At 41.7% G+C, this 16,419-nt stretch overlaps 4 protein-coding genes across 11 annotated transcripts in view; 1 reads left to right on the top strand and 3 right to left on the bottom strand.

Annotated features, from left to right (window-relative positions):
• The window catches only part of LOC6529945 (low-density lipoprotein receptor-related protein 6), a 32,852-nt gene extending 28,619 nt beyond the window's left edge, over positions 1-4,233 (bottom strand). For 2 of the 3 annotated variants that reach the window (XM_039372621.2, XM_039372623.1), the window contains exons 1-2: positions 4,133-4,233; positions 2,688-3,003 (exon numbers count right to left, since the gene is read on the bottom strand). In XM_039372621.2, the coding sequence (XP_039228555.1) occupies positions 2,688-2,889 (202 nt within the window). In that variant the 5' untranslated portion in view covers positions 2,890-3,003; positions 4,133-4,233. Of the gene's footprint in view, positions 1-2,687; positions 3,004-4,073; positions 4,093-4,132 lie in introns of those variants that run through there. The other variant, XM_039372622.2, reaches the window with a different exon arrangement.
• A 549-nt stretch (positions 4,234-4,782) lies between these two features.
• On the bottom strand, positions 4,783-6,501 carry LOC6529944 (protein CLP1 homolog). Its single transcript, XM_002090863.4, has 4 exons — positions 6,261-6,501; positions 5,639-6,191; positions 5,065-5,572; positions 4,783-4,990 (listed from the first exon to the last, which is right to left on the bottom strand). The coding sequence occupies exons 1-4, from the start codon at positions 6,351-6,353 to the stop codon at positions 4,873-4,875; spliced, it is 1,272 nt and encodes a 423-aa protein (XP_002090899.1). The 5' UTR covers positions 6,354-6,501; the 3' UTR covers positions 4,783-4,872.
• A 112-nt stretch (positions 6,502-6,613) lies between these two features.
• Positions 6,614-7,736, top strand: LOC6529943 (histone H3-like centromeric protein cid). Its single transcript, XM_002090862.4, has one exon. It carries the CDS (start codon positions 6,793-6,795, stop codon positions 7,483-7,485), a length of 693 nt encoding a protein of 230 aa, XP_002090898.1. The 5' UTR covers positions 6,614-6,792; the 3' UTR covers positions 7,486-7,736.
• A 567-nt stretch (positions 7,737-8,303) lies between these two features.
• Positions 8,304-16,068, bottom strand: LOC6529942 (cholinephosphotransferase 1). 6 transcript variants are annotated; one of them, XM_039372232.2, is made up of 7 exons: positions 15,454-16,068; positions 12,775-13,015; positions 12,552-12,710; positions 10,939-11,070; positions 10,073-10,204; positions 9,111-9,269; positions 8,304-9,037 (listed from the first exon to the last, which is right to left on the bottom strand). In XM_039372232.2, the coding sequence occupies exons 1-7, from the start codon at positions 15,672-15,674 to the stop codon at positions 8,687-8,689; spliced, it is 1,395 nt and encodes a 464-aa protein (XP_039228166.1). In that variant the 5' UTR covers positions 15,675-16,068; the 3' UTR covers positions 8,304-8,686. The 6 variants fall into 6 exon arrangements, with proteins under 6 accessions (XP_039228166.1, XP_039228168.1, XP_015052517.1 ...); XM_039372234.2 differs by lacking the exon at positions 15,454-16,068 and adding an exon at positions 14,234-14,448; XM_015197031.3 differs by lacking the exon at positions 10,073-10,204 and having other exon boundaries at positions 15,454-16,067.
• Between the last annotated feature and the right edge of the window lie 351 nt (positions 16,069-16,419).

Raw genomic sequence — 16,419 nt, 5'->3', positions numbered from 1 at the left:
AAATATAAGCACTTAAGCAATTAAGCATTTTTCATACCTCAAAACTAAATATTTTCAAACAAAATCGTTTGACCATCCTTTAAAAATGCTTTTTATCGTTTGACCACCCTTTAAAAATTTTTTTTTTCATTTGCTTACCCTTAAAAAAAAATATTTTCGTTTGCCCAACTCTTAAAACTAAATATTTTCAAAAAAAAACTTTTGACCATCCTTTAAAATTGCATTCTATCGTTTGACCACCCTTCAAAAATTAGTTTTTTCGTTTGCTTACCCTTAAAAAAAAATAAAAACGATTTCCAAGCCTCTTAAAACTAAATATTTTCAAAAAAAAACTTTTGACCATCCTTTAAAATTGCATTCTATCGTTTGACCACCCTTCAAAAATTAGTTTTTTCGTTTGCTTACCCTTAAAAAAAAATAAAAACGATTTCCCACCTCTTAAAACTAAATATTTTCAAAAAAAAACTTTTGACCATCCTTTAAAATTGCATTCTATCGTTTGACCACCCTTCAAAAATTAGTTTTTTCGTTTGCTTACCCTTAAAAAAAAATAAAAACGATTTCCAAGCCTCTTAAAACTAAATATTTTCAAAAAAAAACTTTTGACCATCCTTTAAAATTTCATTCTATCGTTTGACCACCCTTCAAAAATTAGTTTTTTCGTTTGCTTACCCTTAAAAAAAAATAAAAACGATTTCCCACCTCTTAAAACTAAATATTTTCAAAAAAAAACTTTTGACCATCCTTTAAAATTGCATTCTATCGTTTGACCACCCTTCAAAAATTAGTTTTTTCGTTTGCTTACCCTTAAAAAAAAAATATTTTCAAACAAAATTCAAATAAATCTCACAATTTTGGCAAAATACTCTCTCTTTCTCTTTCTTACTCCCAAGAACGTAATTGTTTGTTTGTCTGGTTCATATAAAATTTATTTCAGTAAGCTATGGCACCAATTCACACGCACACTTGGTACTTGCCGGTACTTGACAATGCATACATACGTACATATAAAAACATTATGCTTATTCTTCACTAGTTTCTTATGCTGAGCAACAACAATTTCATTTGCTTAACAGTTACTTCGCTGTCCGACTGAAAAGCTACATAGCTAAAAATCAGTCGTACGTTTCGTTGCTAGCAAATTGGTTTACATACATACAACCCAGAAAAATTAATAACAATTGTGTTTGCTTTACCATATTGTTATACAACATAATTTGGGGTTTTCATAAGCATTAAAAATAAGTATTTTCATTTTTTATTCAATTTGATTTTTTTAGTGCAGATAGCAGAACCGAAAATGTGTATGTGTGTTTTATTTATATGTATATGTTGGTTATATGCAACAACACCTCTGGCCTTTGATCGTTTTTTAGGAGTAAGAAAGAGATAGAAAAAGATTTCCGCGTGTACAAAATAATTATTGTAAAAAAATATACCTTTAAGAGGTGGGAAATCGTTTTTATTTTTTTTTAAGGGTAAGCAAACGAAAAAACTAATTTTTGAAGGGTGGTCAAACGATAGAATGCAATTTTAAAGGATGGTCAAAAGTTTTTTTTTGAAAATATTTAGTTTTAAGAGGCTTGGAAATCGTTTTTATTTTTTTTTAAGGGTAAGCAAACGAAAAAACTAATTTTTGAAGGGTGGTCAAACGATAGAATGCAATTTTAAAGGATGGTCAAAAGTTTTTTTTTGAAAATATTTAGTTTTAAGAGGTGGGAAATCGTTTTTATTTTTTTTTAAGGGTAAGCAAACGAAAAAACTAATTTTTGAAGGGTGGTCAAACGATAGAATGCAATTTTAAAGGATGGTCAAAAGTTTTTTTTTGAAAATATTTAGTTTTAAGAGGTGGGAAATCGTTTTTATTTTTTTTTAAGGGTAAGCAAACGAAAAAACTAATTTTTGAAGGGTGGTCAAACGATAGAATGCAATTTTAAAGGATGGTCAAAAGTTTTTTTTTGAAAATATTTAGTTTTAAGAGGTGGGAAATCGTTTTTATTTTTTTTTAAGGGTAAGCAAACGAAAAAACTAATTTTTGAAGGGTGGTCAAACGATAGAATGCAATTTTAAAGGATGGTCAAAAGTTTTTTTTTGAAAATATTTAGTTTTAAGAGTTGGGCAAACGAAAATATTTTTTTTTAAGGGTAAGCAAATGAAAAAAAAAATTTTTAAAGGGTGGTCAAACGATAAAAAGCATTTTTAAAGGATGGTCAAACGATTTTGTTTGAAAATATTTAGTTTTAAGGTATGAAAAATGCTTAATTGCTTAAGTGCTTATATTTTCCAAACTAAAAGTTTTTTCAAAATTCTAAAGGGTGGTCAAACGTGGTCAAACGAAGTTATTGCGATTTAAAAAAAAAAAGTTCAAAAAAGTCAACTTTTTGAAGTTCGAAAATTTTCGAAAATTTTCGAAATTCCATATCTTCAAAACTGGACGTGGTCAAAAAAAAGTAATTGGTGGTCAAACATGGTCAAACGATGGTCAAACGATTCCACCTTTTAAATTTCAAAAATTCGATTTTGGCGGACCCAGCTTCTTTGAGCTCTATCCCTGCGGTTTTTTGAACTCAAAGCCCTCGCCACTCGTCAAATTAATCGAACTGCCATCAAATGCTTGTCAGCTCTTAGCTCCTTTGGCAAATGCCAAATGCGATGCCCTTTGTTCGAATTGAAAGCGCAGAACTTACCATTTTTGTACTGCCAACTGTTTGAGATGCCAAAGCAAATCAGTAGAAAGCCGATCAGCATTTGTCGCCAGCCCACTCCGCTGTTAGATTTCGCGCACTTCGCGCATTTGGTCGCTTTCGTTGTCACATCTTCATTATTCTCTATAACTTGGCACAATTGAGGTTCGATTTCAGCAGACTTTGTGTATGGCTCGAGAGCCATCTTATTTTGGAAGCACTATCTCCGGAATTTTAAGACATTTGGCGCAAAAACAACAGATGACGCGACCCGATCGTTTGTCTTTTGTTAGGCGCACATGATAATCACACGGAAAAACTGCAAGTGGAAGAGAGAGGGAGGTTTGAAAACATGTCGTTCATTCCTAGGGTATTAAATAACATCTTTGTTTGGAATGCGATATATCTTTAATAGTGCGTAGTTACTAGAACCATTTTCAGAGGTATGCAAGTTACTAGTGGTGATGTGTTGTTTTAGTTTTAATAGAATTCAAAATGTTTGTTTTCATTTATGAAATGCTACTTTTTTTTAATTAAACGAACATTGTTTGAGATTTTGTGACAACGTTTTAAGTTTTAATTAATTAATTATTTTTTTCAGTCAGTCACTTAAAACTCTTAGTTCCTAAGCCGTACTCTTTTGTTGCGCAGTGTAAGCTAGCTGTTGCTGTTTTTGCTATTACAGTATTTCAATTGAGTTTCCCGCTTCTTTGTTGGCCAGTGTGATCGCCTTGCTTGCGTCTATGTGTTTGTCTGTGTGCGAGCCACCAATTGTTATTGTCGTTAAGTAGCGAGTGATAAGCAATTGTGCAACTGTGTGGGACCACCCCACCCCACAGCCACCACCCCCTCCCGGCCAACCGACTGCTCGCCAAATTGAAACACTGTAAGTGATAAGGCGACTCTGGGTACTTAGGAAACCTCTTTTGCCGCTTCCACGGCGCAACAAGCCGGCTATCGACGAATTGCGGCGTGTGCGTGTGTGTGTGCAACCCCCAAAAAGGCGCTCCGCTGCACTTTCCAGTGGAAAATTTGACGCTGCAACCAAAACAAACGCCGTTTGCCGCTGAAAAATGCAGCGGCAACAGCAACAACGCAACAGAGAGTAAGTGAGAAAAAAACACACACAAACACACGCACACGGACGGACACACATGCACACACACGGGGGGAAAACAGAACGTCTTTCAGGCAGGCCGTAAATTTAGATGCCCGAAAATCTCTTGTTTTGTTTTTAGAACCATTTGATACACATTTACACAACAGCAACATCTCACATGCTGCACAACAAACACGAAAAGCACGCCAAATTCCACAGTATCTATGCTTTAGACCGCTTTAAAGTGTATTTATCGGCGACGTTTCATCGCTATTTGTTGTTCAACTAACGCAATTCGACCGAGCGCAGCCATTTTGTGGTTACTTTGTTTTGTAAATATTTGATTTACTTTTCACTGAGTTTTCCGTTCGCCGTGTTGCCGTGTTTTTCGTCTCGCTCTTTCGAACAGTGTGACCGCACTGAGACGACGTGCGCTGCCCTCAGTATGACTGCGCCTAAATTGCCTAAATATTACCAAATACGTGTTCTAAATATGCCGAAATTATACTAAAAGTACGGTACACTGTTGGTTGCAAAACTAGATACAAATTTAGTACACCATTTTATTGTTAAAATATTTTGGCATCATATTATTAAATTATGATATTTAAACAAATGGCATAATAGCACTTAATAAATACGTTTGAATGCAGCGCGTGTCCAAACTTTTTATCAGAGAAAAACTTTACTAGGAACAATTAAAATATTAATCGCTTAATGAATATCATATTACTAAATAGTATATTATTTTTTTTATTTATTAAAATTACAATATTTTTTTATTTATGTGTAAATATGCGTATGTTCAGTGCATGTAATTAAAGGCTACGTTTTACAATAAGAAGTCCAATTAAGACCATTATTACTTAGCGTTGGCCTTATTAAACAATCTATTAAATTAGTTTTTTCTTTTCCCGTAGAATGCTATAAACAATTAAGCAAAAATTAATTAAATTTTGCAAAATGATGTTAAAACATTTAAGGTGTAACGGGAAAATATCACGCTTGCACATCTAAACTGTATTTTCGTAACGCGAACATTAATTTATAAATTCTTAAATTACATCTAGAGTAGAGTATTTACAAATGCTAGGTGTGATTGTCCATGAACTGCAGTTCTGACCACAGGAGCAGCGCGTTCGGGGGCAAAGGACGCGGTTGCGGGGAAAGCAACATCACCGCCTGTCTTTCCATATCCACTTCGGTACTACGGATAATATTAATAATCAGATATAAGCAGATACTAGTGCAAGCACACAGCTTAAGCCCAACAGTACTTACACGCAACAAAAGCCGGCCACGTTGGTGCCAATCACTTCATCCTCCACGGACTCGGCAAAGCTGAGTGCCAGCACATGATGGATGAGTGCGGGCGTGGGAGTAACAGCCACCACTTTGGTCTTGTTATCCTCCGCCTTCATTCCAATTGGCATGCAGGAGTCGGGCAGCGGCGGTGCCCCGATCTTGTACAGTCGCAGGTCCTGGAACTTCACCTCGAAGCTGAACGGATAGAAGGGCGCCCTTGCGTTGCCGTAGAAGTACTCCTTGATGCGCTGATCCCTCGCCTCGTGCCGCAGCTCTTTGCTGCGCTCAACGACACCGCCGCTCTTGGGCAGCAGTACCACATGAACACCCTTGGGTACATCACGTAGCAGCTCGTTGTACAATCGCTCCTGGTCCAGAACGAAGATGGCGCAGGCGCCATAAGCTTTGGCCGCGTGCAACAGGTGCGCATAGCCGGAACCCTTTACCCAGCCACAAGTGTTTACGATAATTCCGGAACTTTTTGCTGTGAAAAAGGAGCATGTTGTAGTTCATAGACTGCTAAAAATAAGCTGATATTATTATTACTTACTTCGCTTGTTGCTGTTCAGAGAATGCAACGTGACCTCGGCCATTTTCGAAACCACGGCGTTGTACAGGATGCTGTTGCCGCTGGGCGACTTATGGCCAAAGTGATAGACCAGCGGCGCTGTCTTGGCGAATCCCTCCTCCACGTTTGCCGGCCGCTCGATAAGGATGGTTGCCACACTGCCGGCAATGGCAATGGAGCCCTGCCCGACGTCCAGGTCGGCGTACAGCGGCCGACGGCCCACGCGCACAGCGTAGTTGAGCAGAATGCGGCAGAGAGTGCTCTTGCCCACGTCCATGGGACCGACGACCATGGCAACTGGTCCGTGGCGATCCTTCTCCTCGGCCTCCATGCGGAATTGCTCCAGTGCAGCGTGGCAGTTGACGTACTGCACCATCGGTGTCTCCTTGGAGATGTAGCACACGTCCATTTTGCCGGAGACGTGGAGCACACAGCCCTGGTACGTAAAGATGGCCACCTTGGCGCCCATGCCGAACTCGTACTGTTTTTTCTTTACCAGCTCCGTGCCGAACAGCTCCGCAAATCCGCTGACCAACTAAAATGGAACATTTTAAATTTAAATAACATATCTATCGTAATCCCAAGAGGTTATTGGTCCACTTACGGACACCAGCACTTTAGCGTCCTTCTGCTCGATTTCGAAGCGCAGCTCGGAGTCGGCCTCCAATGTGTAGTCTTTGCCATGGTCCTCCGACATGGCTGTGTCTTCAGTGCTCTAATAATGTGTTTTAATGCCGAAATAGGGCAATTATCCAAAAATGCAAGTGGTAAATAACACGATTTTCCAACAGCTGTGCATTAGGGGTGGGAATTAATCGATACTTATACATGAATTAATCGATATGAGTAGGGGATTAAACCAAATAATTTCAAAAAAAATAAAGTCACCTGACGTCTTACAGGAATTGACGGGAATTCATATACGAAATAATTATTCTATATAGAAATACATTTTAATTACGAAGCACATAACTCTGTATATTTAGTTAACAGTGTCCATTCATTCATATAATCGTTGTAACGGTAAGGGACATTTTTTGTATTGCCTAACACGGTCACACTACCCAAAAAAAGCGGGAGTTCTTTAAAATAGTTTTTTCACGTTGTTGTTTTCTAAAAATTCCCAAAATTGGAAAATGCCACGACACGGGAACGCCAAGCGCGGCCCCAAATCGACGGTGAACAATTCAAGGCCGCAAACCGACGACGACACATGCTTCCGCTCGCCGGAACCAGAAGACGGCACCGACTACGGCCTGGAATTTACCACCAGCCAACTGACGCTACGGGAGGACAACAGTCGTCGTTCCTCGACGATGCGCAAGGACGCCGAACGGAGGCATCCGCCAGCGAATAGGACCTCCACCAGCGACGAGGATGATGAGGATCAGGAAAATCGCGGTCCGGCAGCCGCGTCGACGCAGTCGCGTCGGATGACCGTGCACCCAGAAACCAGCACGCGGGCGCCGAGACCAGTTGCCGCACAGACTCAGAACCAAACCAGGCAACGCAAAATGCCCAATCCCATAAGCAGGACCAATAGGTTGAATCGCGAGATACTGCGGCTGCAGAACCATCCCGGCACACTTATACCCAAGCTGACGTTTGCGCGTCTGGTGCGCGAGTTCATCGTGAAGTACAGCGATGAAGCACCGTTGAGGGTCACCGAGGGCGCCTTAATTGCCATGCAGGAGTCCTGCGAGATGTTCTTGACGCAGCGGCTCGAGGACTCCTACATGCTAACCAAGCATCGCAATCGAGTCACACTGGAGGTGCGCGACATGGCCCTGATGGCCTACATCTGCGACCGAAATCGGTCGTCAAATTAAAAATATTTAATGTAAAAATTTAGCCCCTTTAATTTGAATAGTTTTAAGTGTTTGCAAAAATAAGTAGATCTAAGTTTGTTAATTCCCAATTTTTATCTTATTTATCTTATTTACTTCTATATAAATACTTATTAGGCAACAATCTTTCGAGTTGCTGCAACCAAAATTTTGTTTTCGCTCGACTGTCGGATGTGGAAACAAATTCCGCATATCGGCATGAACCCGCAAATAAAGAACACTGCATAAATTTACGTTTAGCAATTCGTTTTATTTCTAGTTGCTGTTTGTTTCGTCTCCATTTTCATGTACAACATAAAACATAATTCATAATAGTTTAACCATAAAGTTGCCGGCCAGCGCCGCGCGAGCTAAAAATATAAGTGTTCAGCTATCATCTATCAGCTAGGATTAGGATGCATAAGATGTAGCCATGCGAAACGCACTCAAATTATGGGCCTAGTCAGGGTAGGTAGTGCGCTTTTTGAAATGAGTCACCATTTAGAATGTCGCGGCCCTTCGAACGACCTCGATGAGAAGAGAACTAAGCTAAAGAACTAAAACGAGTAAAAGTAACATGAATTGATATAGTGGCCTCAACTGAATGTCGCAACTGCGCCCGCACTTCATCTGTTGTCTTTCGTGGGATGGATCGATTGCCAATGGGTGGTAACAGGTCTTAAACGTAAGTTGAGCTTTCATCGAGCTATTTTTGGGCTGGCTCTGCTTTCTGTTCATTCTTTAGGGCATTTGCATTTGCACAAGTGTGAATAGCGCAGTAAAAGTACTGCGATCTAGATTTATTACAACTTACACAATCATACAAAATATAGGTATTTATTTTTATATATTTAGCCATATAATTGATATCGGAGACTGCAACAGTTCTTTCTCCCAGCAGCACTAGCCACTTTGCCTTCTTTGCTACAACAACGTGTTGTAAACTATATACTAAAATGTAGGAGCAACAACTTGCTTCGCCCTTTCGCTAACTTCTCTATCTGTTTTATTGTTTAGTTTCATTTCGTTTGGTTGTTCCTCAGTGGCCTTGCTCTTTAGGCAAAATATTGACGGTGAATTTTGTTGGGTTGTGTTTACGGGTTTTGTATTACTTGCGCTCCGCCTGCTCCTACGAGTATCCCTCGGCTCTAACGACGTAAATTTGTAAAATTACTAATTAATGTATGTGGCGGAAAACCGCAATCTAGTGCGGTTTGCTCTTCGACTTTCGATGCGCGCTGCCTCCGTTCTTGTCCGCACTGCTGCCAGAGCTGCCGAAGTTGCTCTGGCTGCTCACCGAGGCGGTGGCCGGATGTGTGGCTGCGCCCTTGGGCGAGTACGGTATCCGGAAGAGATCGATGCGCAGGTGCTGGCAGATCTCCAGGCACACCTGGGCGCAGTAGCGCAACAGATCCTGGGTGCCCCAGATGAGCGTGAACCACAGCAGCCAGATCTCCGGCACGATGCAGTTGAAGTACTGGTTGAGGAACAGCAGTGATGGGCCAAGCAGCGACCAGTCCAGATACTCCATCTCCGCCTTGGTCATGTGGGCAATCTGCGGCAAATTCATATTGATTAATGAGGGAGTAAGGAGGGAGTTGAGTAATAGTTATAGCTGCAGCACTCACCACCAACTTATTGGTGACCTTGGCGGCCACCATGCCGAAGGCCAGGATGTACACCGACGCGTGCTCGGTGAAGATGTTCTGCGGCGACTTCTGGGCAATCATCAGGGCGGGCAGCACCACCAGCGTGAGCGGAATGCTGGGCGAGAGGACACTGGTGCCCTGCAGGAGCGTGGAAAGGAGTCAGTTAGTGGGCATCGATCTTCAAGTACGTTGCACGCTTGCAAAGTGTCACCGCTGTGCTCAGTGGACATTAAACGACTGATTGGTTGGTTGATGGTGATCTACGGCACATTTTGCAAGGGTCACAACAAGTCGGGAGTGCACAAACAAAAGTGAACAAAAATTGTTTTGGCTTTTGGTGTTTTTTGGGGGTTCGGCAATTTCCCCTCCAAACGACATGTAAACCGAACACTCGGGGGGAAATTGCGCTTACAGATTTGTTTATTACATGTTTTATTTACAAGGTCTAGCGCTATTGGGCGGGTGTGTGGGTGGGTAGGTGGTTGGGTGTTGGATCGGTTGGTTGTTGTGGGATTTAAATGCAAAATGTCAGTATACAAAGCCAATTAATCATCAAACGCAAGCACAATGCCCAAATAAAAACAAACCACATGCCATGCCAAACTGTCACCCAAATAGGAACTACGAGCTAAACAAATAATAATTAAACTATGTACCAACGAACAACAATAGACGTGCACTTGTACCGAAAACGATAGCATTACTCTAGGTAGTTAAGGGCAAGACACTCAGGCATCAGATCCGTATACTGTGTACTGTGTATCTACTGAAGCCGATTTACAGTGCGTTGCAGCCACATAAGACACAGGATACCACACCACATGAAGTATGTATGTTTCTGTTTCTGTTTCTGTTTCCAAACGCACTGCACACCAGGACATGGACGAGGCTAGCGCGATGGGTGTTGTTCTGCGGGGACAACTTAAGCTTAGGATTCTTACAGCAACCGATGATCCGTTCTTGCCGCAACCTTCGGTGAGAATGCATTTCGTGTAGCGCAGAGCTAGAATCAAATCAACGCCGCAGGCCACATAAATTGGCAGAAATCGCGATTCGCAGTTGAAGTACGGCAGCTGCCAATGTCAAGGATTGCGGGTAGCAATGGGTATTTTGGTTCGTTTCGTTTCGGTTTGTTTTGGTTTGGTCAAACGATATCGATTGATTGATTGATTGCGTGCGGAAGAAAAGAACGACGCGCATTAAAATTTCATTTGTAATTACGAAACACTTGCTGTTTTTCCAGAATGCTTTCGGTAGCAAAAGTGTGGGCTAAAAACTTAAAGGATAACATCTTACAAGCTTCACAGTCAGCCAGTTCTAAATTGTATAGTGCTTAGGCTAATAAATTATAATTATAATAACAAACACCAATAAGTGTCATTCGATTAGTAGGTCAATAATAACGTAACACCACTTAAACAGCTAAGTAAACCCAAGCAGCAGCATGCTTTTAATGCCATTCAATGATATGAAGTTTAGGTCGATATGGTGATTAGGATATAAGGATGCGAGTATAATCGCGTGCTAGAGAGGCCAAACCAAATTCCAGAGCCCTCCACCGAACGAGCCGAAACTGCAAACCATTTCCAAATCGAATCGAAAGGAAAATGCAAAAAGGATATTAGTAGAGAACCCAAAAAGCAGAACCAAAGATTAGTTAAACATGTTATGGCTGGGGCAACGGATTGATTAATGACCCGCTTTCAAGTTAGTCTGTTTAGTTTCATAGTTTTCATACAGTTTTTTCACATTTTATATACTGTTTGTTTTTCGTCTCGTTATTGCGAGAGGTGGGTGCAATGCTTACAGCAACTGAGGAGCCGTTTTTGCCACTGCCGCCTTGAGTAAACATTTTTAGGAAATTGATTATATTCAAGGTATAACCGAATGTGATAAATACTAATATTGTATAATTCCATGAAAGGCCCACGATTGGTATCTAGTAAAGATGAAAGATTGCAAGAAAACAATTAAATTTAGAATCTTCGACTACATTCAGAGGATGTGGGGAACTTGTTGGTAAAATGTTGGGATTGCTAAAGGAGTTCGTGGAGTGTTAAAAGTCGCATTAAACTGTGAACACCCCCATCACTCTAACTTACAAACTATGCTTAGGAATACATACGAAATAGAGTAGATTTTAACATTACTTGTGGGTTAAATAGATAGATCCAAAACCGATAGACAATAAAGACATAAATATTATATAGAAGGACCAAAAATGTCAACTGGACAATTGGACAGGGCAAATACATAGATCGATATTAGGCTTTACTAAAAATTAACTTAAGTTTCGCATTCAGCAGCCTCAAATAGTTATTGTGTATTAGTTTTTTTTAAGGCATGCTCTCGTTTTGCTTTCGAATCGGTCGGTCATGTTTGAGTGGTGTCAATAGCAACAAAGCAGGAATATTATGTTTGCAGCAGCTGAGCCGTTCGAACCAAAGAACATGAACAAGAATCAACAACGGCACAGATTAAACAGGCAAGCAACTAGGGGTTAAATAGTGGGATAGAGGGGTTAAGGGGTTATCCTCACGCCACGCACCTTCCTTAAAAAAATCTCAGCTGAGCTGGTCAGCAAGTAGAGGGCTAGTTGAGAACGGAAACTCTTCCGATTTAGATTCAATTCAGATCTCTTGAGTAGCCAAAATATTTTTTGTTTCCGTGTGTGTGTTGTATTGGTAGTAGTGTATGGTGTTCGGGTGTGTGGTTTAGTGTGTGTGTGTGTAGAGGGGTGTTAAGGACTTACAGCAACTGTCGAGCCGTTCTTGCCAACACCACCGGCTTTAATGACGGAAAACACATAAGTTAGGGAGAGCAGACCGCACACAATGGTCGTCACTGCCGGCCCATACCAAAGCTGTATACTGCCAATGCCGATCTTAAATGTGTTATGTGTGCATGTGGTGTTGGTTTGTTAAGTGGTTTTTGCCGCGACAGACATTGGAGTGCGGCAGGTTTGTTTAGAGAGGCACGCGCAGTACGCAATATGTACATAGAAGTAGAAGGTATTAGACATTTGCAATTACTGGTCGTGGTTAAAGTTCAACTAGAATCTATACATAAGTATTTCAGAGAACTGTGTGTTTTGTTTGGACCTCAATATGCTAACATCCTTCGTGGTGTCCTATCCATGCTAAATGAAAAAGAGGTAACTCAACGGTTGGTTTGTAGCTGAATTCAAAAACTAAACTTGCACGCTAATTCGCATAGAACAGAACTTAAGGCAGCCGAGCCGAGCTTAATCCTAAGCAGCCTAAACAAAACTCGAACTCTAAACTCTAGGATAAACGTAACGAAATAAAACTCTTAAACATATGCTTACATATCTAATGAAATAAATATAGGGTATGCAAAGAAGTACCGGAAACAATACTTTAAATTATCTTCGCCGGACGCCTTCGGAACCTCCCCTACCTTGGTGAGCCAGATCTCAGGACCCAGTGCCGCCGAAACCAGATGAATGGCTATAATCGAGAACTGTGCCTCCGTCACATCAATTCTGCCGAATCGCATCGTTCCGGACACATACGTCTGCCAGTGGGCGCAGTAGAAGAGCGCTATGGCACAGAAGCACTGCAAGAGAAGTTCAGAATTTATCTCGCTCTGAATGCGCCATGCGTAATCCACATCCACTCACCTGGAAGAACAGCCAGTTTGGATAGTGGCCCAGTTGGCATGAGATGCATGCCGACAGGGCCACGAACACCGTCGATATGGAGTCACAGCCATGGTCGAAGAGCTCGCCCAGCGGCGATGAGGTATTCGTGCGTCGCGCCTGCTTCCCGTCAATGGAGTCCAGACTCTGGTAGATAAACAGACCCAGCGCGCAGAGCAAGCAGGTCCAACGTGGCGGTGCCTCAACGCCGTTTGGGCTATAACTGAAGATGGGTTTACAAGAACACACAGTTAAAATCAGTTCGACAATGGCAAAGCTTTCATTTGATTGGGTTGTTTTGAGTTATTGATTAGGCTACCCAGATGATAACCAGATTTATTGATGATGCGTTCTGTAAGCTGATTCATTCGAATTTATTACAGAAACTGCAGTTTAAAATGAAAATCCCCAATGGGGAACTCACATAAATATTGTTGTAACTTGACTACACGTTCGTGTTCATTAATGTTGACAATTAAGTATTACATTTCTCTTGAGTTTTATAAATTCTCGTAATTGATTAATGAACAGGCTAAGGGAAGTGGGGCTGCGAGGGCTGCCAAGCGTAGGATTTCAAGCCGCTTCGTGCGTTTCCATGCCAATTAGCCCCTGCGACTGACGTCAGTGAGCATAGCATCGCCTGATGAGCAAAGTTCCCAAGCAGAGCTCCTTAATTATCAATCAGGTTAAGTACGAAATCACTACTCTGCGGCAGCCACTTAAAAGTGCCCGATAAGCGGACTGCTATCTCCTACAAAACATCGCCAAATCAGCTGACTTTGCGGTTCCGGCTCGAAATTTGGGAGCACTACCTACTACCTACAAACAAGCGACGAGTGGTGCGAGCAGAAGGCCTCATTCCAGCTGAATCATCACCATGCACGGATTGACACTACTTTATCGAGTCCCACTGACCTAGACAAGTTCAGCTAAATCCGCAAGCGGACGGACTGGTGGCTGGCGGCTGGCAACCAGCGAAATTATTAAAACAAATACAGAAGCGCAAACAAATGTGGAATAATAATAATGGGTAAAGTGCAAATAGAACCGGTCTGCTCTTTTGGCGAGGTTTTGTGAATGAGTATATGTACATATATGTAGATCCCACATAGCATGTATATATCGATCTAAAAATACCAGAGACCGACACGTGAGCAGCTTTAAAGCTGATTCATCTGCCGGGGGACAGAAGTAAGATACTTTTCGGCCACTTTGATTGGCATGCCAGCGCTCAGAAGCAATCAACCAAAATGGGGGGAAGTGGGCACACGTGGGCTTTGCCGAATGGTTTATTCAAATGTAATTTTTCCAACCTTGACGGTTTGAAATAATTAAATTCACATGACATTTGCCCCTTACTTAACTTTATCTCGCATTTAGGTGTTAAAAACAACAAACTTTCAGTGTTTCACTACTTTTTACCACTTTATCACTTACGTACTTGGTAAGAAAGACCAGAAAACATGGAAATACGCTGCTTTCTGTGACATATCTTAGAAAAGCTAGGTTTTCTCCTCGGTCCCAGTGAAAGTCTCTTTCTAAATTTAGTTCTTGTAATTTCTGCAGCTTTGTGTGTTTCTCAGTTTGGAGAAGCGAAACATGCCCAAGTGTCGGACTTTGGTGGACAGGCCCATAAAAATCAATTAGAAATGCAAATTGTCATTCTAATTCAATCAAAGGTATCCCAATTGAAAGGCAAACAATTGGAAAATGCTAAATTTGCCCCCGGGGTTAACTCAAGTGAACTTTGCCTTATCATGCTAAGGCTTGAGGCTTTGTGAAATGCTTTGTTTCCGGCACCTGTTGGGTTTCATGGCAGTTCTTTCATCAGCCTCAAGATGCAACGATGATTAGCCGCCTTTGTTTATTTACTTATCGTTAAATGTTGCTCTTTTTGCAACGCCCTCAGACTCAAGAAATGCGTCACAAACGGCGACAAACGACGATGATTGCGATTACTTATAATTCGCGTAAAGTGGCGAGACGCCCTCGCTATCTTATCGCTGGCATAGTTCGTGTCCAAGTTCTGGGGAGGTGTCGCCCCATCCACCGAATCCCCCACCCACTGGTGGGTGTATGTAGTTAGTTGGCTAGTTAGCATGGTTATGGAATGATACGCTATCGCCACGCATTACGAAACGAGAACGGGTGGTCGCCTGATTTTCTACTATTTTGCAGTGAACCAATTTGCAATCATTTGCTAGAGGAAATTGTTTTCATTTTCTGCTTTTTTTTGACTAATGTGCATACAAAATAAACAACCGACGAATAGAACAAATGTAGTTGCAAAGAACGTTGATCAACATGGAAAATAATGTAAATGAAGAAAGACCCTATCAAAACCTTCATATCATCGATCAAAAGCATATTCTAGTTGCATAATAAGAAAGTAGAAGAAATGCTAGCATTATAATAGTCGTGAAGTCTAGAGGACTGTTTCTAAATCAGAGAACATGTTTGCTTTCTGGCAAACAAACTCGGCAAACCGAGAACGACAAGTGACAGCTGATAGATGGAGCAAAGCAGCTGATGTGGATTCCTAATCCCCGCAAGAGGTGATGAAATTTGCTGGCCAAATAGTTCATCGAGGCCAAAGAAGCTGATTTGCGTAAAGGGTAACCGGCAAAAGGGCAGCAAGGGCTGTGGGGCTATGGGGCTCACCAGATTAATATCAGGGTGGTGACCACATTGAGGATCAGTCCCACGATGGTGATGAGATTGGGGGCCAGCCAAAGGGGCGTCTGGGCGACCAGCCAGTTCCACCACGGCTGCAGCAGCGGATCAAGCAGGCTGGCGCTGAAGCAGGAGTACTTGTGCTCGCTGAGCTTCCTCAGCTGCTGGGCACTCAGAATGTGCTTGTCCCGGTAGGAGAGCAGCGCCATTTTCACCCAGCTGGTTACGTCGTCCGATTCCTGACGCCCAACGCCCGATGCGCTCTATTCACGCTTTTCACTTTTCACTTTCCTCTGACCTAGCGCTTTTCCCTCGCGCGCATCTGTGTACGTGTACTTAATGTATGTGTGCGCGCGCGTGTGTGTGTGGGTTGTGTGTGCGCGCTTTTCCTGACTATTTTCACACGTGGAGCGCTATGCTGGCGCAACTACGAATCGCGGCTTTGATTTGCGGCTGACAACTACGGCGTGGGCAGTTGTACGTTTGCTTGGATGCGCACGGCGAATCTACACTTGTATGTTTACTTAGAAAAATTAACTTAATTGGACGACCGTGCCGTGCACTTTTTTTTTCTTATTGCCTATGACCAGTGTGACCGCGACTGTGACCGCAATATTAACCATATGCGCTTACAAATAAAATACTAGAAAATTACCGAAATCCATCTGCGAATGGAAATTTCGATAACACTTAGCACGGACTCAACTCCTTTTAACAGTTTTCTTGGTGTTCCCTGTTAGCTTTATTTTACTCATAACTATAACATTTCGTGGCTGTATTGTATGTGCAACTTACAAAACTAATTTTTAAACTTCATGGCACTTAAAATGCCCAAATTCATTATTAAAATTGTATTAGAAACTAGCGAGGACATGTCATTTGGCTTGCTCTGTTAACGTAACGCAACAGTTATAGTTTCCTGTTGATCTAGACGTTTTAAGTTCCGAACTATCG

This window comes from Drosophila yakuba, chromosome 2R (assembly GCF_016746365.2).
Source record: "Drosophila yakuba strain Tai18E2 chromosome 2R, Prin_Dyak_Tai18E2_2.1, whole genome shotgun sequence".
In the NCBI taxonomy this organism is placed as follows: Eukaryota; Metazoa; Arthropoda; class Insecta; order Diptera; family Drosophilidae; genus Drosophila; species Drosophila yakuba.
This window is presented reverse-complemented; position numbering and strand designations above follow the sequence as displayed.

Bases quoted from the DNA above. Each gene is read 5' to 3' on its own strand.
- LOC6529943 (XM_002090862.4), top strand. From the start codon at position 6,793: ATGCCACGACACGGGAACGCCAAGCGCGGCCCCAAATCGACGGTGAAC.
- LOC6529942 (XM_039372232.2), bottom strand. From the start codon at position 15,674: ATGGCGCTGCTCTCCTACCGGGACAAGCACATTCTGAGTGCCCAGCAG. The intron at 13,016-15,453 runs GTGAGCCCCATA...ACCCATCTTCAG, and splicing joins ACCACCCTGATATTAATCTG to TTATAGCCCAAACGGCGTTG. The intron at 12,711-12,774 runs GTGAGTGGATGT...CTTCTCTTGCAG, and splicing joins CAAACTGGCTGTTCTTCCAG to TGCTTCTGTGCCATAGCGCT.
- LOC6529944 (XM_002090863.4), bottom strand. From the start codon at position 6,353: ATGTCGGAGGACCATGGCAAAGACTACACATTGGAGGCCGACTCCGAG. The intron at 5,573-5,638 runs GTAAGTAATAAT...CCTTTTTCACAG, and splicing joins TCTGAACAGCAACAAGCGAA to CAAAAAGTTCCGGAATTATC. The intron at 4,991-5,064 runs GTAAGTACTGTT...TATTATCCGTAG, and splicing joins GTGGCCGGCTTTTGTTGCGT to TACCGAAGTGGATATGGAAA.